The sequence below is a fragment of the Hydra viridissima genome, unplaced genomic scaffold, assembly GCF_058129835.1.
Source record: "Hydra viridissima isolate aposymbiotic clone 2 unplaced genomic scaffold, HvirCarnegie_v1 scaffold_12, whole genome shotgun sequence".
In the NCBI taxonomy this organism is placed as follows: domain Eukaryota; kingdom Metazoa; phylum Cnidaria; class Hydrozoa; order Anthoathecata; family Hydridae; genus Hydra; species Hydra viridissima.
Window position 1 is genome coordinate 4645117 of NW_028324311.1, and position 24612 is coordinate 4669728.

General features: G+C 31.1%; 1 protein-coding gene and 3 pseudogenes across 1 annotated transcript; all 4 read right to left on the reverse strand.

Moving 5' to 3' along the window:
• Nucleotides 1–996: 996 nt before the first annotated feature.
• On the reverse strand, nucleotides 997–6491 carry LOC149880908 (uncharacterized; annotated as a pseudogene).
• LOC149880909 (uncharacterized) lies at nucleotides 2463–4845 on the reverse strand. Its single transcript, XM_090068686.1, has 2 exons — nucleotides 4462–4845; nucleotides 2463–4360 (listed from the first exon to the last, which is right to left on the reverse strand). Exons 1-2 carry the CDS (start codon nucleotides 4703–4705, stop codon nucleotides 2592–2594), a joined length of 2013 nt encoding a protein of 670 aa, XP_089924812.1. The 5' UTR covers nucleotides 4706–4845; the 3' UTR covers nucleotides 2463–2591.
• A 5550-nt stretch (nucleotides 6492–12041) lies between the features above and the next one.
• On the reverse strand, nucleotides 12042–15042 carry LOC149880910 (uncharacterized; annotated as a pseudogene).
• A 4643-nt stretch (nucleotides 15043–19685) lies between these two features.
• Nucleotides 19686–20519, reverse strand: LOC145181764 (uncharacterized; annotated as a pseudogene).
• Between the last annotated feature and the right edge of the window lie 4093 nt (nucleotides 20520–24612).

Genomic DNA, 24612 nt, shown 5'->3' on the forward strand with positions numbered 1-24612 from the left:
AAAATTATGGAAAATATATAGGAACTAGAGTTAATTCTCTAGATTAGCTATAATGATGTTAAATCAAAGAAACTAACTACCAAACCAAACATTAGACATTTGAATATTATTTTTAAAAATCTAGTAAGTATCAATATGAAAAAGACAAAACTGGTACTTAACAAACCATTAATCTAGGTACATATATTCTTGATTATAGCAATGTACATTAATACAATGTTAGACTTTCATTAAGCTTGTATTCACAGACAGTTACATTACAGATATAGACAGTATAATCTAAGAAATAGAAACTAACGATTTTTACTGAGATGTTGCTCCAGATGTTCAAACAAGATTTGATATAAGTGAGTTTAAACCAAATCATGCATTTGCATTAAAACCGGATATAATAAAAAGGTTGGTGGTATATTCAAATCTGAAGTAGCGGAGACCGGGGCTAGTTGACTCGGTTTTTACTCTATGAGCTCTGTAGCCCTAACGGCACATTATATTGAAAATATTAAAGTGTAGTTCCAAAGAGTATGAATCTGGATAACGTTTAAAAGTTGCATTGATTTACAAAAAAAATTCTCGGGGCCTTCCCGGAAAAAAAAAAGTATTAAAAAGAAAAAGTATTAGCAACTTACCCCACCACAGAGTAAGTTGCTAATACACAAGGGGTAAGTTGGCTCACAATAATAAAAATTAAGGTTTAAGGTCCTATTTATATGTATTACAATAGTATTTTAAACCCCCACCCCTTTTTTTTATAAAGAAATTATTGCTGAAGTATATTTTTATTAATATCATCAAACTTTTGGGTCAAGTCATTGTAACATTTTAAGAAAAAGAGTAGTTATAATTAAAAAGTATATAATAAACAGTATAATATAATTAAAAAGTGAAAAAAAGGGAAAACAAAACAGTGTTACCAATTAATGGTTATACAATTAGAATTAAAACGTATATTGTTTTATTACATGAATATTTTCAACTAATTGAGTTTCAAATTGGCTAGCAGCAGTTATTGCAAATAAAAAACAAGGAGTTTTCGATTATGCATGGCTTGTGAGCCTAAAGGTGACATTGGGTGCATTGAACCCAGAATTCTTCTGGTTTACTTTTAGAAAACATTCCACTACAAATCAAACAAAAACACTCCTATTCTACGGAGTTATTTGGACGATTCAAACTTTTTCCCATTAAGTGTATACTTCCTTTACTAGTTGATCTTTTACTTACTTTATCATTATCTTTATTTAACATTTTTGTTTGTTTATTTTCTCTCTTCAATTGCTAACTTTTTCTTTTTAGCTGATTCTCTTTCTATTTTTAAAACATTCATATTTGGTGAATCTGTAAGAATTGATGTGGTTCTATTTGGGTCATTCCATGCCAAGTGGTGCAAATTTTAATGAGGTCCCTCATGGACCATCTCAGATTTTATTGAAATTTTTTGATTTTGTACATATATATGTTAAAAGCATGTTTTGAAAATTTTAGATCAATATCTAATATGGTTCTTGAGAAAACGCTATTTAAGTAGTGGGCTATTTTGCATAAAATTTCACTCTACAAGAAAAAAGGGTTTTTTCATCATTTTTAACAGCCAATAACTTTTGAACAAGTTAGTTTTATACTTCAATTATTATAAGATAGCAAGTGTGCTGTGGATACTTTGAAAAAAGAAAAAAATATTATTTCTGGCATCTTAACTTTTTCCATAATGGCGGGCTAAAGTTGATTTTTTTGTTTTAAGAATAAGTTTTTTTGTGATTTTAAAGACCTTAATCTTAAAAACTAGTTACAAAGTTAATACAAATCAAATTGCCTGCTGATCTACATGTGGTGGATAAACATTTTTAAAAAAATCAGTTGATTAAAGAGCTGCATTCAAAAGTTATAGGTCTCCAAAATGAGTCAGATCGAGATTTTCGTAAAATTGATCTGTGATGCAAAGCATCTGTTACCTAAGATGGCACTTTTTTTTTTTTATAAAATTTTTTATACGCATCAATTAAAGACTGTTAATTAATAAAAACCATTAATAAAAAATTAATGGGCGCTTATTTATAACCCCCGAAAGGTAGTCTCTAAAAGTCAGGTAAATTTTCCATAAAATTCTAAAATTGACATAATAAATAAATGCATTGAATTATATAATGTTATTTATTATGAAATATCAATTAAAAAATATCAATGCTTGAAGCCTTTTAATCCCTTTAGATAAAGAACTTTTAAATCCCAATAGATAAAGTCCCCTCCCCTCTGTCCCCTCCCCTCTTTATAATACAATAATTTTTTTAATGAAAAACAAACAAAATGTTTTTAAGAAAATAAACAAAAATAATAAAATTTACAAAAAGTTAAATTTCTCAAATAATAAAATAATCTCATTGATTTCTTTTAAGTCAATACTATAAAATCTTCTGAATTCTAAATTCTGCAAGTAGAAAAATCCACATTAGTGCAAATAATATCAAATGAGACTCTTCTTATTTTTATTGAGGTAAGTGACATTGGGATAAAACTGTGGTGGTTTCGTGTCCCAGGTATTGTCGAACAAGAACGATATCTCTCTTCCAAATTGAAGTTTGTAGTATGTGTTTCTATTGAAACTTTGTCAACAAAAAAAAAGATATTCCTTTGACGTGTTGAACACACCAGCTGTACATTTTGCTTGGTGTGTCAATAGGATCGTTTAGTGATTGTAGACTGGCTCGTGCAACAAGACGTTTTACTTTTCCACCAACACCATCACAAGGGCTTTTACCATGCGATGTTGCAAAAAAGTGCCACTCTGCAGTCATGTCAAAATCGTGTTTATGGTAGCATAAGTTGATAAGATTTTTGTAATTTTTATATTGTGATGCAGCTCCATCACTAAAATAGATGTGTTCAAATGTTTGTAATTGTTTAAGTTTATCAATAACATTACCGATAAAGCAATGAACAGCATCTGTTCCATGTTTCAGATGATTTGATATAACACAATAACTTTGACTATCAAGTTTTCCATCTTTTATAAAATACGCAACAAAGGGGTGCACAGTTGCTTGGCTGTTATTCCAGTGAAAACCTTGCACTGCATCCTGTATTAGAAAACTATAGTTTTCTGCAAAGTCAAGAGGAACCAAAGCTTGATTTTCTTTTAAATTAGTTTTCAAATGTTGGTAGTAAGTGGCTTGACTTTTTGATATAAAATGATGCACTCGTAAACTATCTAACTGTTCATAAACCATTTCAATAAATTCATCTAAAGGTAGAGTTGCTGGTACTAAAGTACATTGGTAATTTGATTTTTGCCATTGATAAAAGTTAACTTCACTAATTTCTTTTTCTGTAAACAAAGTGTCAATGTAGTCTAACAAAACCTTTTTAGCAGGACATTTATTGCAGCTATGCAGCATACAATCTCTATTTTCAATGCTACAAACCATTAATTTTAATAAGATTTTGAAATCAGAAATTCCAGGAATTTTCTGTACAAGGAGCTTTACATTTTGATGGTACTGGCAAACACAAACTGCATGCAGACCAGAAGCACCACCCACAGGAATGCACCACTTGGGCCTTAGCTCACAAAATTTTGAAAATCCAACTTTAAGATAATTATATTTCTTTTTAAACTCAATATGTAGCTCTTTCATATTGACTAGTAGAAGGCGCTTTTGGATATGTTGCTTTTTACTATCTACTTTAACTGAAACAAACTCTTTTTTTCCTGGACAAACCCTTGAATATTCATCGCATTCGTAGAAATGAACAACCTCTGTAATTACATCTTCGCTTAGTTTTCTACCCGATTTTGGAGAAGGTTTTGATAGTATTCCACTTTTTTTACTTAATTTTCTGGCTTGTACTACAGATCTTTTTGAAATAAAAAAAAACTTCTGAGTTTTCTCTATTGACCAACTGTCTGGAGTGAGTGTAAGAAGTGTGATTTTTTCAGAACTTGACAATGTTTTTTCAAATTTTGACTTAATTTTAGTCATAATATTGTCTAAATCTGTGTTTGTTTTTTTCAAACATTTTTTTGAGGGTGATTCAATTTCACAAAGTGTAGCTATTTCTATACCTAGCACATTGGCAACAGCCTTTTGTGTATGAGCTCTTATGCTATCAATTTTACGCTTTCCATATTCAACTCTATCTTTTTTTGAAAGAAGTTTTAGAGGTGAGCATCCAAAACTTGCAATACTTGAATTAAGATCTTTTTTTAATGTATGGTTGTCAACATAAATTTCTTTTTCTTGGAGTTCATTTTCTTTTGTATTATGTTTGCAATTCAGAACTTTTCTGCAACTAGTGCAAATTTTTTGACCAGGTATTAAACCAAAATCTTTGGCATATGAAAGACTGATAACTCTAAGAGAATCTAAAAAATAACGGAAATAATTATTAAATATTTTTTTATTTATTTATTTAGTGTTATTAAGGTATTTTTATTAAATTAAGATATTAAATATTGAAACTTACTTTTCACATTTTTTGCGTGCTTGTTCAACGGATTACAACAATACCTGCGATGTTCATTCTCATATCTCGACAAGTAAACTTTCTCGTGATAGCTACAAATAAAATCTATGGGATTTATTTTGCTTCTCAAAGAAATAAGCTCTTGGTTTAGTTTAGACAGTTCTTGGTAGCGTTTACTTTTATTAGATAGATAGCACTGTTCATTTAATGCTTTACCAATACAGCAAGTAGAAAGCTCAGGCATATTACTTATTATTAATTAGTTCTAAAATACAACAATTTATTTGGTTTTATTAGTACTTTTTAGATTGACATACTAGTAATATAGAATTAAATGAAACAATAACTAAACTTTTAAAAAGTAATAATTTTTTATGGAAAATTTACCTGACTTTTAGAGACTACCTTTCGGGGGTTATAAATAAGCGCCCATTAATTTTTTATTAATGGTTTTTATTAATTAACAGTCTTTAATTGATGCGTATAAAAAATTTTATAAAAAAAAAAAAGTGCCATCTTAGGTAACAGATGCTTTGCATCACAGATCAATTTTACGAAAATCTCGATCTGACTCATTTTGGAGACCTATAACTTTTGAATGCAGCTCTTTAATCAACTGATTTTTTTAAAAATGTTTATCCACCACATGTAGATCAGCAGGCAATTTGATTTGTATTAACTTTGTAACTAGTTTTTAAGATTAAGGTCTTTAAAATCACAAAAAAACTTATTCTTAAAACAAAAAAATCAACTTTAGCCCGCCATTATGGAAAAAGTTAAGATGCCAGAAATAATATTTTTTTCTTTTTTCAAAGTATCCACAGCACACTTGCTATCTTATAATAATTGAAGTATAAAACTAACTTGTTCAAAAGTTATTGGCTGTTAAAAATGATGAAAAAACCCTTTTTTCTTGTAGAGTGAAATTTTATGCAAAATAGCCCACTACTTAAATAGCGTTTTCTCAAGAACCATATTAGATATTGATCTAAAATTTTCAAAACATGCTTTTAACATATATATGTACAAAATCAAAAAATTTCAATAAAATCTGAGATGGTCCATAAGGGACCTTTGCACCACTTGGCATGGAATGACCCATTTCTTTTATTTACCCTAACTCTTTTTCTTGGTTCTGCTTTTTTGACCATTCAAAATCTTTTAAATTCTAAATCTTCAGGCGATAGAACCACAGTTGACTCTGTAGATGCATTGTACATCATTGTTGCTTGAATATCATGATGTGGTTCTGTATTTTTTGACATGTCATCTAACAAGTCAATTTCTGATATTGTAAAGTCAACATCAGTTACATTATATTTAGCACTGTACTTTCCACAGCACAGTCTTGTTTCGGAGATGGTCTATCTGTGGTAGGCTGGCATAAAATCCTGTTCACTAAAAATGTTAACATTTTGTGAGAAAATTCCTGTTTTTGCAAAACCAGTCTTGATATTGTTAGGGGTAGATGCTAATGGAAATGAGTTACCCACAATACCTGGCATACTGCAAATAGACAATGTGGAACCGGGGTGCATTGCCATCCATGCTTTGTTAGTCTATTTTTTAAAAGGTCCAAATACACTTCGATCTAGAAGTTGAACATTGTGGCTGCAATGAGGTAGAAATGAATAAACTAATACCCCATTTTCTTTAAAGTAATCTAAAGTCTCTACTGAAATATGAGAGTCATGATTATCTAATAGCAACAAAACGGGTCGTTCTTTTGTACTTCTGGCATATTTGACAAAATGATGGAAAAACTGCAAAAATTGAACTTTGGTCATCCAACCAGATGGGTTTGCAGCGACTGCACTTCCATTAGGAGCACCATTTAAAAAATAGCTTTTAAATTTCACACGAGGAAATATGAAAAATCGAGGAATTGAATTTCCACTTGCAGAAACAGTAACTGCCACAGTTATTAAATTGTCTCTCTCAGCGGAAGTAACACGTTTAATTTGTTTAAAACCTTTTCTTGCTACAATATGATCTGGAGTTTGAACTGTGGTAATACCAGTTTCATCCATATTTCAAATATCTCCACATTCTAACTTTAAACAATTAAGAACAATTTGTAAATTGCTATAACACTTTTGAATATTTGTTGGATTAAAACTGGGAACACGTGCTTGACTTGTTGCCTCAGATTTTCTTATTGACAGTTTTTTGTGCCTTTTGAGGTAAGCACTGAACCAGTCCTCTCCGGCTGCTTCATTTGCACTCCAATTATGAGGCATTTTTATGCTATTCGCTTTTCCATACTGATAAGCTAGTTTCCTTACCTCCTTAGGAGAAAGTCTATAATAAATATCAGAAGCTTTAGTCAGATGCTGTTTCAACAAATCATCTTGGAAATCAGTAAAGACCTAAATGAACAATACCAATATTAAAATAAATAACACTATATAAATGTGCACTATATATATATATATATATATATATATATATATATATATATATATATATATATATATATATATATATATACAGTGCTTCCAGAAAGTTTTAGCGCACTCGTAATTTTTTTATTATGGACAACTTCAAATCAATGTAAATTGTAAAGTAATTTAAATTTTGAACTAATTTTTTTTTTTAAATGAAAGGTAAAAGCAATGAAATTTAATTATAATGTCAAATATTGTCAACCTGCTTGTTTTTTTTATGAGTTAATTAGAAGTTTAATGACTACTCGGAAAAATGTCTGAAATTAAGCGTGCAAAAGTATTAGCGCACTCATTTAAAATGCATTAGCACACTGGTTTAATTCCTTTGAGAAAAACTTTTTTGGTTAATTTTTGTTAAAAACTCTCTGCTGATTAATAATAGTCAATAAAAAATATAAGAGGAATAAATTGAAGTAGCGGAAAATCATTTGAAATACAGTTAGTTAAAACTTTAAAATTGCAAGAACAAAAATATGGGTTTAAGGAGCATATCAATTGAAACAAAGTGGCAAGTTGTTGGCCTGAACAAAAGTGGTCTCAGCAATCGAGAAATCGGACGTCAACTTGATATCAGTGAATGCAGCGTTAGAACAACGCTCAAAAATTATAATGAGTTTGGAACAGTCAAAGACAAAAGTCGCTCTGGTCGTCCCAAAAAAATGTCAGAAAGGCACGAAAATAAAGCAGTTATGCTCGCTAGACGCAACCCAAACATGAGCATAGCCGAAATCGCCTCAGACCTGAATACAGCGTTGGGTGCACATCAAGTTAGCCGATCAACAATTAGCAAGCTTATGAAGAAAAAACACCTCAATTCATACCTTGCAACAAAGAAGCCACTATTAAGTATCAAAGACCGTCTCAAGCGAAGAAAATGGTGCAAAGAGAGAGCTGCATGGACTGTAGAGCAATGGAGAAAAGTAATTTTCTCGGACGAGTCAAATTTTGAAATTATTAATCGCAAGAAAAGGGTTGTCTTGAGGAGATACAAAAACGAAAAATATAATCCTCGTTTTATCATGTCAAAAGTTCAAGAAGGAGGAGGTTCAATTGGCATTTGGGGCTGCATTGCTGGATCTAGCAATGGACTGGCGCATCTTTACACTGATTGCCTTAATCAACATCAATATAGAGAAATATTAGAAGATTATTTAAAGCCATCAATGGACGTTTTCAAGGCTGACTCCACCTGGCAACTTCAACAAGATAACGCTCCTTGCCACACAGCACGCTCAATAAAGCAATACATGGAAGAAAAACGGTTGAATGTAATGCCTTGGCCCGCTCGCTCACCTGATTTAAATCCTATGGAAAATCTTTGGAGTTGGATGGACTGCAAATTACAAAAAAGCAAGCCCACTAACTTGGTGCAGCTCAAAACGCAAATCCAAGAGTTGTGAAACACCGTGCCACAAGAACTAATCAGAAAACTTATAGATTCTATGCCGCGTAGAATCTTGGCATGCCTTAAAAACAAAGGTGGTCACATAAAATATTAAACTTTCTTAGAATCTTTGAAAAACTGTAAGTGCGCTAATACTTTTGAACGCTTAATTTCAGACATTTTTCCGAGTAGTCATTAAACTTCTAATTAACTCATAAAAAAAACAAGCAGGTTGACAATATTTGACATTATAATTAAATTTCATTGCTTTTACCTTTCATTTAAAAAAAAAAATTAGTTCAAAATTTAAATTACTTTACAATTTATATTGATTTGAAGTTGTCCATAATAAAAAAATTACGAGTGCGCTAAAACTTTCTGGAAGCACTGTATATATATATATGCACACACACACGCAATACACAGCTATAAAATATTACTGATATGTTCTTTAACACACACATAGGATAACACACAGTTATAAAATGTTACTGATACGTTCTTCAAGACCATTGAGCACTCTATTTGTATAATTTTTATATATAATATATGTGTGTGTGTATATATATATATATATATATATATATATATATATATATATATATATATATATATATATATATATATATATATATATATATATATATATATATATATATATATATATATATATATATATATATATATATATATAGACTGACCTGTCTAGATTATATGTAACCTGATATTTGCTGACCATGATGTTGTTGCTTTTTGCAGAATCCGGACCACCTTTTTTCATGGATATTAAAGTCTTTGGCTGTTTTTCGTATAGATTTTCCTTCTAATAAGAAACCAACAACACCATTTTTTTATAACATTTTGAGGAGTTATAACCCTCTCTGTTTATCGTTTATAGTTTCGCATGTGATCTATGTGATCTATTTAATCTATGTTAATATAATATTTCAAAAAATTAAAAACGGAAAACTCTTGAAATTTAAGTCCGATCGCAATCGGATTTAGTTGAAATATACGGCCAACTTGCCCCGCCAATATTTTGCCAACTAACCCCGACAGCTATTTGGTTACAAACTCCCCTACCGATTCCTGAAAAAGGTAAATAATAAAAAAACGATGGACATGTTTCACTGAACCATGCAAGATATAACTTTATTCAAGTTTAAGTGCACTTGATGCTTTTAAAAATTGAAAAAATAAAGAAGTTGTAAAAGTTATAAAAATGTGGAAAAAACAGTCGTAATATCTTTTATGCGCATGCGCAAATCCTTTCGATACTACAATGAAAGATGAAATGATCAACTAGGAAGGTTTCTTTAGATTATTGGCACTTTCTGATGAAAGGCTTTGAAGACAAATGCAATTCGTCAACTTACCCCTGCTGCCAACTAGCCCCGGTCTCCCCTAAAGTGTGAAATTATCAAAAAGATTGTTTAAAGTCTGAAGCATATTCACTCCAAATGTTGGACGGAAGAGTAAACAAGAAATGTAAAAAAGTCAGTTGTTAAAAATAGAGTTGCATTCGAAGACCATGAAAATTGCTTGAATAAGAATAAAAATGTAATAAGATCTATTAATTAAAAGATAATTAAAAGATATAATTAAAAGATATGTATTCGTGATACTATAAGTAAATACTAATGAAGTAAATAAATTGGTTCTCAGTTTTGATGATGATAAAAGAATAGTTATGAATAGTTATGGATGATAAAAGAATAGTTATGGATACTATAGCTTATGGACACAACAGACTATTTCAGAGATAGAGCCTTGCTTCTCCAAATGACTCTTCTTTAGTAAAAGCATCACCAAATGACTCGAAGGCTGAAGGTGGATCAATATTAAACTCTGTTATCATTAAGCTACTGTTTAAAACGCATTTACCCAGCCATAGTTTTACTGCTCCCGGTGAAAGATTAAATAGATAATTGAATGTGGATCTTACACCAAAAGAATGGAGCAAGCCTATAAATTGAGTTGATAAAGCTGTCTATTATCATGATATATGCTATCTACCGTATGAAGACACATCCATTCGCAATAATGTATGTGATTAACAAGTATTGGAAAAAATAGATAGTTTTGATAATTCTTCGTTTAGAGAAAAATTAGACAAGTCTATTGTTGAAGAGATGCGTTATAGTTTGCCACACCTTGTTTTTTTCTTTCTCTAATTTACTAAAACTGATGTAATAGGTATTTCTTGAAATAAAAGAATTCTTCCGATTAGAATTATATTTTTTTAAATATTTTAAAATTGTCAGAAACATATCAATATGCAAGTTTTTAATTTTAAATTGTAAAAAGATATAACAAAGATACAATGCAGATTTTACAAAGATAAAAGATGAGAAATTCTGTTAAATTAGAAAAGACAGCTATTATTTGTTCGTACTCTATTGGGAAAAAATGATATTTGAAATAGGATTGACTACATCTGGTTCATCAAAAAAAGCAAAAAAAATAAAATGTAACCCTCCGCATCGTTTAACCTCGGATCTAAACTAAATATTTCAGTAGGTTGATGAATTACATAAACAAGTAAAGAGAATTTATGCAAAAAAGAAAAGTTGTTATTAACGGTGTAAATGAAATATGTTGATCTTGTTGATTTGCTAGCATTCTCCAAATTAAATAAAGATGTAAACTTTTTATTAGCAATAATTTTTACTTCCTCCAATTATAGCTGGTTGATTCCTCTAAAAGATAAAACTGGAAAAACTAGGAAAGCCATTTAATACTTTTTTATTGAGATATATAAAGTATTGTTGAGATTTACTCTTCCAAAAATGATGAAAAATCGAGTATAGTAGAAAGATGGAATTGTTCGATGGAAGAAAAAATGTGAAACTACTTTAGCACCAACTTAACTCATATATGTCAAAACATCTGGATGACTTAGTCAAAAAATATAAAAGTACCATTCATTATTCGATTAAAAGACTCTTGTTGAAGCTAGCTTAAAGAAGAATAAAAGTATGATGTGGAAAAATTTATACCCAGAAAAATTTAAAATAACAAAATCAAGAGCAAAACCAGAGTTTTCAGTTGGTGATAGAATAAAAGTAAGCGAGAAAAGTTCTATCTTTAAAAAGATTATAGAGTATCTGTAGAGCTATTAGGAAGAATGCAAAAGAAAAACAAGATGTATTTAGGATTGAAGAGATATTGTAAAAAACTAAAAACAAGTTTTTAGTAAATTGCTTAATAAGGTGTAGTGAAAAACTTTTTTTTTCGAAATTGAAAACTTAAATATTATTTTCAGATGTCCATAGACATTTTAAGATATACTATAAAAATTACTTTTCCATAACTTCAAAATAAATTACCAAAATGGGGTAAAGGGAGGAGTTATTATACAACACATGTTTTTTAAAATTCAAAAACTCCTATTAAATTTTTTCTATTTTAAAATAAAAATATTAAAAAAAATTTTTTAAAATTAATTTATTAGAGATTTTTTAAAGAAAGAGGGATGGTGACGGGGGATGGGGGTAGTTGAGTGTTGAGGCTAAACCTAGATAACAATGTTTTTTTTATTACAACCCTTATTTGCCACATTTATAGCGAGATTAAAGTTTCAAAAATTTTGGCTTAACCCTTTCAAAAAATAAAAACACTATACAAAATTAGACCTGCAAAATGAGCTTTTTATGGAATATGGACCCTGTTTAATATAAATTAAAATATAAATCCGCGAAAATCGAATAAGTTAAGAAATATATATTCTCATTTTCAAAGTACAGAAGTTATATAATCATTTGTTTTATGTTTTTTTTTATATTGTTTTTAGATAAGATTTACGGTGATGGCAACCTGCTCGGATAAAACCATCTCTTGAATCATGTCTATAGACAGCAGCACAAGCTCCTGTTGTTTGTTTAATAGCCCGCTCAACACTTTGTATGTGGCATGGTATGGAGTCAACAATCATGGGATACACCTTAAAATCAATAATTTCCTCAGTAGTAAAGCTACATGTTTGAATTGGCTCAAATACATTATGAGTCCAAGAACATAACTCAATAAGATTCTTAGCATCTGTTTAAATAAGAAGAATGAGTCTTTCTCGGGCAGATGTTTCTCCTTTGTCGAAACCTCTACTGATCTGTAGAATACGATCCACTGCAAAAACCTGTTCTTCCACTTTAGAGCTGCAAAGCTAAGTGGCTAGAACAGCTTCACTGTGAGAAAATCAGGCTCCTGGTATGACATATTTTCAACAATATCCCTGGTAACCTTGTTTTGCATTTTTACTAATCTTAAGGTTTCTAAAACATGTCTTGGACACTCAATTAAAGACCACCTCATCTTTATATGAAACCACATTGGATAGTAAACACCAACATAATATTCAACTAAACGACTTAAAGTAATAAAGTTTTGCCCAGACAGTCCATGAACTGATACCCAAATTCTCATCAATCTATTTGCAGTGGTCAACCATCTGCTGTGATTAACAGGACCACACTCCATCTTTATAAGATCTATAGGTATGTTACCTGAACGTATATCCAAATCGTTTTATACCCATTAAGCTGATTAGTTGAAAGATCATCGATCACATCTTTATTTAATTCAATTAGCCTTTTACGAATGGTTATTGTTGGAAATGCCTGTGCTACTGGAAGTAATGTAGCACAGTTGTTTTTTTAAACTCTACCTAATATTCCAGTGTTAGTAGCTGTAGAGTCTGCTCTACTGTAAGTTTATACTAAATTTTCTACGCCAATCTGCTATAGGTTTGGCTATCTTTAACGAAGATTTTTCGCCTACTCCAGGCTTAAGAGGATAGAAATGGAATACATATTTTCCATCTGGTTCACTAAAGACAGTGTATAAGTTTATTTTTTATTGTTTTAGAATAATATTTTAATGTTGTTTTGTCTTGATTTTTTAAAAGAGTTAAATTGTTTCTACCATCAAAAATTAATGCTTTAATTTCTTCTGACTGATACAACCGTAAATCTTCTGTCTGGAGCTTTTCCATTAATTTTTTCTCTTCCCAATTAATTTTGTGATGGTCATTAATCAGTTTATTATCTTTTTCATTAACAATCCCAAGATCTATAAGAACTGCAAAAGAAATAGCAGCAGTTTCTCTGTTACTTGTTTCGTATCTTAAAACTGTATGAGCAAGAAGAGGAAAGCGATTTGTATTGATGACAGATTGCTTTATTCCGGTCTTCAATTTTGGTATCCATAAACTGGTTAGAAGATTCATTTGCTTTCTAAATCTCATCTACCTCTATTTCTTCATTAAAATACTCATTATTACTTAACTCTACTTTCTTTTCCTTAATTTTTTAAACATTAAAGTTGTTTCTTTTTTTTTGTATTGCTTAGCTAGCCGAGTATGTTCTTTTTATCTCTACAATGTATTTGGTACACACTTTTCATTTCAACTTTCAATCTCTGAGCTCTGATAAACTTGAGCTCTATTTCAGGAATTTTCAAACTGAATGGACAATTACAGATCGGAAGAATATCACAATGAGAACATTTTGAGTCAGAACAAGTTGGATCTTCCTTGCATTTAATACAATGTTTGGAACGAAGAATATCAAATAGCGCGTCCATTTCGTTATAGAACTTATCCTTTTTAGTATTAGTCACTCTTTCCCAAACAGTTTGAGTAACTCTTTTCCACTCTTTTTCAATTTTCTGAATTATAAAGTGATTAGTTTGAATTTGAATATTGGTATTCACTTTTTTATACTGTACAACAACCTAAATGAAAAATATATATATTTAAAATAGCTGTAATAATGAAAGAGTAGAAAACAAATATATTATATAATAACTTTCTTAAAATATTAGACTTAGCTAACTTTACAAGATGATTATTTGGCAGCTTCATGAATAATTTCTTTTGACACATTGACACAATAAAGCAAGTTTTAGGAATAATATCACAAAATAAACTCGTAGCAATAAAAGAACATCTTCAGCTTCCTAACAAAAATATATCTTATTGACTTTATAAATAAATCCTTATGATTATAAATGAAGAAAAATGTTACTCATTAACATTAAAATTACAAAAAACATCAAAAAAGTAAAAGAACTATTTCAAATACTCAAAAAATAACAACTGTCATCGTAGTTAAAGTTTAACAGAATAAAAGAAAATTAACAATTTTTGTAAGGTTAGTTGTCATAAAATTCATGGCAATTCTTGGGTATAACACATTTTAACTGTTGTAAATGATCATATTTTGATTTTGAGATTTGCAATCTTTCAGTAAAGAGTTGTGGTGGAATCACTGGTTGAACTCTTTTTTGTTTTTGTGGTAATTATTTAAATAATTCATCGTAACTTTGTTTAAAATCTATTGTACAATTGGGATTGTATTTTAGAACTCTGATATCAACCACGCATTTTGCTCCAGTACCTCTTCCAGGATGGATTGTATTATAAATAAAGTAACCTTTAATACTATAATCTTTAAAAAATGTATGGTCTACCATTTCAACCTCATATGGAGATGGATTGCGTCTAATTTCTTTGGTAAATAAAAAGTATTGACTAGGTAAAAATATTTCAAGGTGTTTTAACTTTCTTTCTATTACCGAATAAACTGAATCTACCTCCATTTGAGTATGACCCTTTTCTAAAAACTTTTCTGTGATGACTACATTTTTTTGCATTGCCAATTGCAGATGTGCGTTCGAAACAATAGCATTTCTATTTTGTGATGTACATCCATCAGTAAAAACTATGACATCTGTTAGGGATTCATCAATCATTTTATTTAAATAATCAACAAAAAATAAAGCTTAAATTGATGCCTTTAAATCAGTTGTTTCATCAAACCAATAACACTTTAATTTATTAGTGCCAAGATTGTATATTGTAACATTATGAACCACCAGTTTTGTTTTAAATTACAAAGCACTGGCGGTCAAGTATTGACATAATTTCACTGGTTTTAAACCAGGAGTGATAACGTGAATTGTTCCATTTTTTGCAGTTATTCTGTCTTAAGCTTTTTCCTGTCTAGCTAAATTTTTCCGTGAAACATGTTGTTGATACTCTTGCTCTGTAGTATTTCCTGTTTTATATGAACAAAATAGATCATCTTTCTTTGGTTGAAACAAAGGTATATTTTCATCTTTCAAAACATCTTCAAATAGGTTTCTGGAGGCTACTCTCTGTCCATTTTTTGAAGCATTTTTAACGTAAATACGATAGAGCTCACGTTTAGACTGTACTATGGGTTCTAGATACAATTTTTTACTATCCGTTCTGCAGTAGTGAGAAGGCAATTTAGGCATGGCTCTTAAAATATTTGTACCAACTCTTTCAATGAGTTGCAAGTATCATTACGTTTTGTTGTTGTATCCCTATTATGTTTTTCTCCTAGCCAGTATCTAACTGTCCTCTCTTTAATACCCAACGTTTCTAAAAACGTCTTTAAACATACTCTTAAAAAACGTCTTATAAACATACATATTTTGTTGTTATTTAATTTTAAATGACTTTTGTAATACTTCGCCTTGTATTAGCCCTTTCATTAGTTTTTCTTTTAGTCGATTTTTTATCAACTAAAGATAAAACAAAAATGTTCTTGGCTATTCAGCTCATCGCCCAAAATTTTTTAAAATCATCTAATCTTACACTTTCTGTAAACAATATGCAGTTAATCACATTACTCCGTTAGCATTTGTTTGACTTACAAGCAGGGCTTTCCAATATGGTGAATTTTGCGTCAATTTTGATATTAGAGATGCGCTTTCCAGTTATTTTAGAAATCAGTGGCAAAAACCCACCAAAAACCCAACTTACAAGGTTTTTGGTCTCAAGTTTTTCATTTATAACTTTTTCGTTCATAAATTAGTTTCCATTTAACACTATAAGTTAGATGCTGCTCAACAATTGTCCTAATGATGATAAAATAAGGAGTTTAGTATTATATATTTCATAAATGAGAAAGTTTCTTTTCCCACTTAGAATAGCAATATTTAAACTTAAAGATTTAAAACAAAGTCATCAAACCATTTCGTCATCAGCAATTGTGCATCTTGATCTTAAATGTCTTTAAATTCGTACAAGCATTTCAGCTTTTTCTATTCCTAAACGATTTCTAATTATGCTTCAAACCATGCCAAAGGATGAGAAAAATCTTTCAATGGATCCAGAACTAGCTGGGCAAGTGTGCAACTGCCCAGCTAGTTCTGGGCAGTTGCACACTTGCCCAGCTAGTTCTGGATCCATTGAAAAAGGAGCCTTAGTCTTAAAAAAACCATGCAAAATTTGCAGGTATTTTTAAGACTTAGACTCCTTCATTTCTATAATTCTCCACCAATTTGTTGCTGATGTTGTGCTTTTTACACTATCATTAAATAAATATGTAGGAAAACAATTAGCATCTTTTAGTTTAAATGCATAGTAACTAGGCATAAATTCATTCAGCTTCTTCTTCTTGACTTCTATTCAATGTTCTTCCTAAGTAAATATTGAATATATTATCATATAAGTATAATATATCATTATATACAGTGTCCGACAAAAAAAAAGCTTAGATAGATATGCAAGAGAACTCAACTAAATTTCTATAACTGATATAGAAAAAAATAAACAAAAAATTTTTATTTGGTGCATTGATTCTTAGATAGAAAAAAAACAAGAAAAAAATGACGAAAATGTGAGAATTTTTATTGAAATAACGAAAAAGACCAAACTAATACTTTGTGGTGAAGCCAAGGCTTTTGAATACTGCCTTGCACCGACGAGTCATACTCTTAACAAGTGATTGTAAGAGTTCCCCAGAAATGTTCTTCCATTGATTTTGAAGAATTTGAAACAACTCTCTTTCATTTTTTGGAGCTGTTGTCTTGATTCCATGATCCAATATACTCCAGAGATTCTCGATAGGGTTCAGATCAGGACTTTGAGCTGGCCAAGAATGAACCACTAATTTTTTGTTCTTCAAATAATTTTTCACATTGTTTGCCGTATGTTTCGGGTCATTATCTGAAAGACTCAACTTTTACTTTAAAGAGCTCATTTGCACTAGGTATCAGTTGATGAATTAAGATTTTTTTGTACATTTTACTGTCCATAATACCAGGAATTTTATACAAACGACCAACACCCGATGAAGTAAAACATCCCCATACATTTACTTTTTTATCGTGCTTTACTGTTGGCTGTGTTACTAATGGATGGTAACGTTCATTATGCAACCGCCAAATACGCGACCGTCCACTGAAGCGCAAACAAAATGGTGACTAATCACTCCATAAAACATTTTTCCATTGTTCGATTGCCCAATTCTGATATTGCTTTGCCCATTGAAGTTTTTTTTTCCGGTTATTTTCGGATATAAATGGTTTTTTAACGCTCCAGTAAGATTTAAATTTCCCAATAGAATGGATCCTTCGAAGAACCGTCCGTTCGTCAACATCCAGTTTAAAATTTCTCTTCATTTCAGCCGCTGTTATCTTTCTATTCTTTCGAACCTCTCTTATAATTAATCTGTCCTCTCTTGCAGTAGTTTTACGCCTTCTTCCGCTCCCTTCTTTGCGTTTAAAACTTCCCGTCAAACAATACTTGAACAAAAATCTTCGAACTGTAGTGCACCATCGATTCAATTATTTTCCAATTTCATGGTCAGTGTATCCACTTTCATGCCATGCCACAATTTGGCACTTTTCAAACTCAGTGAGTTTTTTTTTGTCGGACACTGTTGTATTTAACAAAAAAGGACTACTAGTGATTCCAAATTCGCAGGAAACGGTAAATAATTAACATGTTGCTCTTATCATCATACCATAAAAATCGCAATAGATCCTTATGCTCATTGCATATACCAACGTTTAGAAACGCTTGGCGGATATCAGATATCAGTCCTATCTTGAACATGCGAAAGCGTAAAAGTGTACTATATATGCATGTCAGTAAACATGGGCCAGTATACAAGCTCTCATTAATTGAAGGACCACCCTCATTTGTGGAACCATCGAACACAATACGTAACTTTGTTGTCTCTTTATCATCTCATACTACTGCACGATGAGGTAGATAATGAACTTTTCCAGGTTCGCCTGGATCATAGACTCGCTCAATAATCTTTTCATTTTCGTATGAAGTTCTTCTTGATATCGTTGTTTTAAATCAGTATTTTTCTCAAACTTTCTCTGTAATGAAATAAATCTTTTTAAACTAATATTATAATTATCAGGTAAAAATTCACACTTTGGTTTTAATGGTAGCTTTGTCACATATCGTTCCCCATTAAAAGTAATGTCATTTTTAAATTGCTGGTAAAAATTGTCTTGCTCTTGGAAATTGCTGGATTCAGATTCCCAAAATTTTCGTAATTCCAACCTAAGACATCATCTGATTGTGAAGTCGACACCAAATTAGTTTGAATAAAATTCTCACGAGCACCGATGTCAGATGAACCACAAACAATGCATCCTAAAATACTTTCAAGGGCAACTGGACCATTATTGCAACCTCTTATTATTTTTCCAGTAATTACTGAGTAATAATAGTCTAAACCCATTAGGATGTCAACAGATTCATTGTTCTTTAATGGTTAAGATTCAGCTAAAGGGATTCCTTTTAAGTAAACATATTTTTGTTGCAAAAGATTGAAGTTAGGATTTTTTAATGGTGAACATATGAAAGGAATGCATAATGTCTCCATGTAAACATTATTCTTTGGATCTCTACCCTTCAAACAAACACAAACAACATCTAGTGTTCTGATTAAGCCTTCATCTGATGCAAATCTTTTAATTATTAAACTTTCTGGGCGTATCTTCTTTAACTTCAATTTTTCACGTAATGCATCTGTAATGTAAGTTCGTTGACTGCATCCATCAAATAATACTCTACTGCAACTGGATAAAGTGTTATATGGGTTTGTAGCTGTAGCTTTAGCAGACTGTAGAATGACATGGTTGTTGGTAGCTGTATGCTGGTTTTTATGAGTAATTGAATAACTCTGGACTTCTGATAACAATTTATTTGGAACCTTGTTACTTTCAGCATCGCATAAAGTTATCTTATGCTTCTTTTTGCATTTAATGCACTTATAATTTAATTGACAAAAACTTGCTTTATATCCTCTTTTTAAACAAACAAAACATCTGTTCTCCTTTTGAACTATACTTCGGCGGTTTTTTACATCAGTTATATTTCTGCATCTAGGATGATAAGTGTCGTTCTTTACAAAACACACAAGTGTCTCTAGCTTCTTGATTATTTCTTGGGATAGTGTTATGGTTAAAATGTCTTTGATTATTGCTCAAATGGTGCTGATTATATTTTTTACTATTAATGTGCATATTCTGTAATGTAATTGGTATATTTTCTTCTACTTCCATACTTGCATTAGTAACAGCTTCACAACGCTCTAGAGCTGAAAGTTCTGTCTTAATCACATTCGTAAATTCATTTGCGTTCCAGTCATCATTTTTAAAATGTCTTGAAATAATAATGCATAACTGACGTGCAATTCTTTCTGATATAATGGCAATAAGAAGTGATCCATAAGTACATGTTTCAACATTTACATCTTTTAAATTTCTTATGTTTATTTCTAGCTTATCATATATTTGACGGAGTTGTGTTACTTCTTTTAACTTCGCACTGGATTTATTTTTCGAAGATCATCCATATGTGCTGCAATGAGTCTTTGAGTATCACCAAACCTGTCCTTTAAAAGTTGTATTGCTTCCCTATTATTGTCTTGGCTAAGTGAAAGTCCTTCGATTAGCTCTTGTGCTCTACCAGAAAGATATGATTTTAAATAATTAAACTTTGCTATATCTGAAAGATCTTCATTACTGTCAATTGCAGTTGAATACTGATCCCAAAACCCTTTCCATGATAATATATCACCGGAGAAGCTTTGAATTGTTAATTTTGGAAGCTTCATAGAATTTTTAGAAGAAACACTTCGAGTGGATGAATCTTTCTCAGATTTTTCTACCTTTTTACTAAGAAACCGTAAGTTCTCTATGTTACTTAATATATCACTAGTCCATAAGCTAGTATCCTCAGTTTCGGACATAATGTCAGCTTCGTCCGCCAATAAGTCCATAATTTCGTCGTCTAAAGTCTTTATAATCACATGTTTGGTCTCTATGGTAGTCAATAATAAGTTTATCCTTTTAATTTCTTTCAAATCAACGTCAATTTCTGCAAACAACTTTCTCAGGTAAACTCGATGTCCATTTCTTATTTGCTTTTTCTTAATTAAGGAAGCCATCGGTAGAAAATAATCTCTTATATATCTCTTAAATATTATCTTTAAATCAAAAAATGTACGGGTTTCGGCACCATAAAGACACACAGCGTTCCTTATAAATCAGACTGAATTAGTTAATCTATTTACTTTTATAACAAGATACAAACATAGATAACTCAAAAAAAAAATTGTTACAACAAAAAACGTGGGATTAACCATAATGCCCTGTCACAAGTCCAGACCAATCAGTATAGGAAACAATGTCACGCGATGCGTACGGTTCCTATTACTGACTGATCTGGTTTTCACAACAATCTAAATTCGACAGCCGGCACCCTATGCGACCGCATAATTCGCATAGCCCTTGCCTCGGCCCTGGCTACAACAGTGCTTGCCTTTATGTTATGTATATATAGATAACTGATACATTTTAAATAAAATGGAAATCAATTTTATTTTAGAGTGTTTATCGAGTATAAATTACACTAAGATCCTATTAATAGCCACGTCGGTACCATATAAGAGCCCACGGCTCGTATTTGGTCAAACGAGTGGTAATTGTTGAGACTATTTGAGATCTGGGAGTTTAGGTAACATTTATGTTTCTGCCAATACTCTTAACAATAATCCAATTTATTCAAGAAAGATTTGAATAGTCCTTAATATCCAAAGTCTAATACTAACAAACTGTGTAGATGTGTGTACTTTTTTATTCTTGAATAAGTTTCCAATGTGTTATTGTTAGATGTTAAAAGTTATATTTTCTCTCGTAAAAGTAGAATGTCTTCATAAGATAATTTCTGCCGTTTGTCGACCATTAAAACAGTTTACATAATCATAATAAACTAACAAAACAGATCAAAATATATCATTAAGCTGCACCCGAAGGAAAACTCTGTTAAATGCGTTTCAAAGTTGCTTGAAAAAACAAAAATGTATACCCTCAGTATAAAATATTTACCATTGCTAACCTTGACCGAAATAAGATTTCTATAAAACCTATATTGATAGAAATATTTATAAAAGCTAGAACAAAACATAGTTATATTAAAGAAACACGAAATTATATTAATCAAGTTGGTAATTGTCTCGCCTAATAAGTTTTTTTAAATTATCATGCGCATATGCGCTAAAGCGTCTATTTTCGCAAACTTATCAGTCCATCAAAGTGCATAGTGGTTTTGCTTTGATTGATCTTGCTTTTTTTCTAATGTTGTATTCTTTGTCTTCTATGATTTCATTGAGTCTGCTTTTGTAGATGTCCTTTGTTTTTTGGTCTAGTTTATTAGAATTTTTTTTTCTAATGTCGTCTTTTGTTTTTTTAGATAGTGATACTATTATTTCTTTTCTAGTATGGCTTATAGGAATGATTTTATAGACGGTTGTTTGTTTTTTTATAACGCTAGCAGAACTCGTTTTTGTAACAAGAAATTATTTATTTAGGTAGTTTTTTTTTCTTGTTGATTGAATCAAGCTGTATGAGTTCTTATGCGTAAAAATATACCTGTCCTAGCATTAGATAAAAGCTTCTGGATTGATCCACTTGCGCATCTCCAGAGTTTATTGTGACAACTAGCCTTCTACCAGTAGAAACGCCGGGCATAGAGTCAGCTTCTCCAAAATTTCTATAAAACGATATAGTGGTTGTTGAGGCAATTGAAGCATTGGATTGGTATAATAATCCTGACGACTTGTTGTTGAATGAGCTTATGTTTGAGCCATTTCACGATGACAAGTAAAAATCATCCAATCCAGATGAAGAAAAAATGCACTTGCTGTCGTTATCATAACCAACAAAGTGAGTGTAGTTGCTTGTATTATTAGGTGTCCAAGGACTGATTATAGTACCATTTCCAGGAGGTAAATTTCCATCATAAATTCTTAATCTGGATTCCCACCAGTTTCCAGATCCTCCAATAATGTGTGCTCTAATATATTTTAAATAAACACCATTACTCTTACCGACAGAGTTTAGAAGCACAATCGTTTCCGTATGTTGTGTTAAAATATCTAAATGTTCTTGAGTTTAATTTAATGGATGAGATTAGCGGTTGGATTGTGGTAAATGTTGATTTGAAGGGTTGAATCCAGTATGTTATTGGTGAAGCTGTTTTGTTTAACAATTGTATGGCTAAGCTTGTTCTAAATGGCATGTCAAGTGTAAAATATCCTCCCAACAAAGAAGTGTTGTATATGTTGCAACCTTGCAAAGAGTTTGCATAAAACGGTCCTCCGAAAGGAGAGAACAACAAGTCGCAAGCTAGAGCTACACTATCTACGCCGACAGCATCAGTAGTTTCTTAATAATTTCCAACTCCAATCTCTCCGTCTGCAAATATTCTAATATGAACATTTCCAGGAACGGACAATCCGTTTGTGACAGTTCCATTAATAGCTAACCATAATCTTCTTAGAACTCCAGAACCGTCAGAGTAGTTGAAAACTGTAGCTGCATCAGGCAATCCTGCTGCTATAGTTTGCGACTTTAGTCCTAAGCATGAAAAGCTTGAATTTAGATTTAAAAAGTTAGATTTTTGTGATGAAACATCAACGTAGCTTTTTGTAGCAGCATCTTGCAAGTTTGTAGGATCTAATACATTTGTCAACTTGTGTGAATTTAAGATGACATCAGTAGTTATGCTGCTTATTCCTAAAGCTGCATTTGCATCTACATAATTTTTTGTAGCGGCGTCATGTAAATTGATCGGATAAGACACATTGATCCATTTGTGCGAGTTCAAATCTAGATCGCCGCTGATCGTGCTAGCTCCATTTGTTTTTACACACATGCTTGTGCTTACATCTACATAGTATTTTGTAGCAGCATCGTGCAAGCTTGAAGGTTCATTCACATTGATCAATTTGTGAAAGTCCAAATCTAGGTCTGAAGTGATGCTGCTTGTAGCTCCTCCTTTACCAGTTGTTGAATGTTTGTACGTAATTTTTAGTAGCAGCGTCATGCGAGTTGACGGATTCTGCCACGTTAACCAATTTGTAAGAGTTCAAATCAATGTCTTCAATGGTAGTGTTTGAACCGTCTGTTCTTATAAACATTTTATTAGCCAGTGTGGGTGTGAGCATATCATAGTAATATCTCCCCGTTTCTGATCAACCGAGTTTTTCAATCATTTTTATATATGCATTTTTTAAAATTTTTTGAATCCCTGGAAAAATCACCAAAGCGTGTTGACAACGCTTTGAAAGTCATATTCTTCATCAAGCTTTTTCAAGACGTAGAGACACAAGTGACCTCAGTAAGAAGTGTCACCAAACTGAACTCTTTCGCTATTGTAGTAAACTGGACTCAAGTAGTTTACGACGGGAGGAGGCTGTGCATAAGAGTCGAAGCTGTACTTTTCATTCCCGTCTTTTCGCTAACAGATCCAATGAAAACCGCTAGTGCTTGAATCTCCTGCATTGACTATTCCACATTCTTTTTTCCTTACTTTTTTTTGCTTTTGCAATTCATCTCTAACAAAAACTCCTTTAAAGTTTTTTATTTTTAGTTTTTTTGCTGCCTCTATCAGTTGAAAGTTTGTAAGTGGTTCGTTCGGCAAGACAATTCCCTCTACAGGTATATGCACCGCAAAAACTATTGCACCCCAAAAACCACACAGTTACTTATTGGAATGTAGCTAGTCCGATTTACACCTAAAAAGTATAAGGGTTTAATTTTTTTTCATTAAAATGTTCAAGCTAATGGAAAAATATATCAGCTTTTCATTTTTTTTTATAGCTTTAAGTGATTATTTTAAGCCTTTTCTAAAAATTTCTCTGGTTTTTTAAATCAAATATTTCAGTAAAAACACCATAAAACATGTAAATGTCAGATTAAGTTTGCAAAGTTGACTTTTTTATAAGCCTTTAAGTGCCCTTTTCAATAATAATCATAAAGTTAAATTATTTTGCAGTATTATTTTTTACATTTTTGAGCCAAGTTCAACCTCATAGTGATGTAGTTTTTGGGGTGCATTTAGAAAATAAACTTAAAAGTCAAAAACCACAACAAAAATGTTTAATAATAACTTGAAATCATAATAACTTAAAATCATACATTACACTTGAAAAGAATGTTTTAGTTATACATAAATTCTTTATGAAAAAACTATTCATC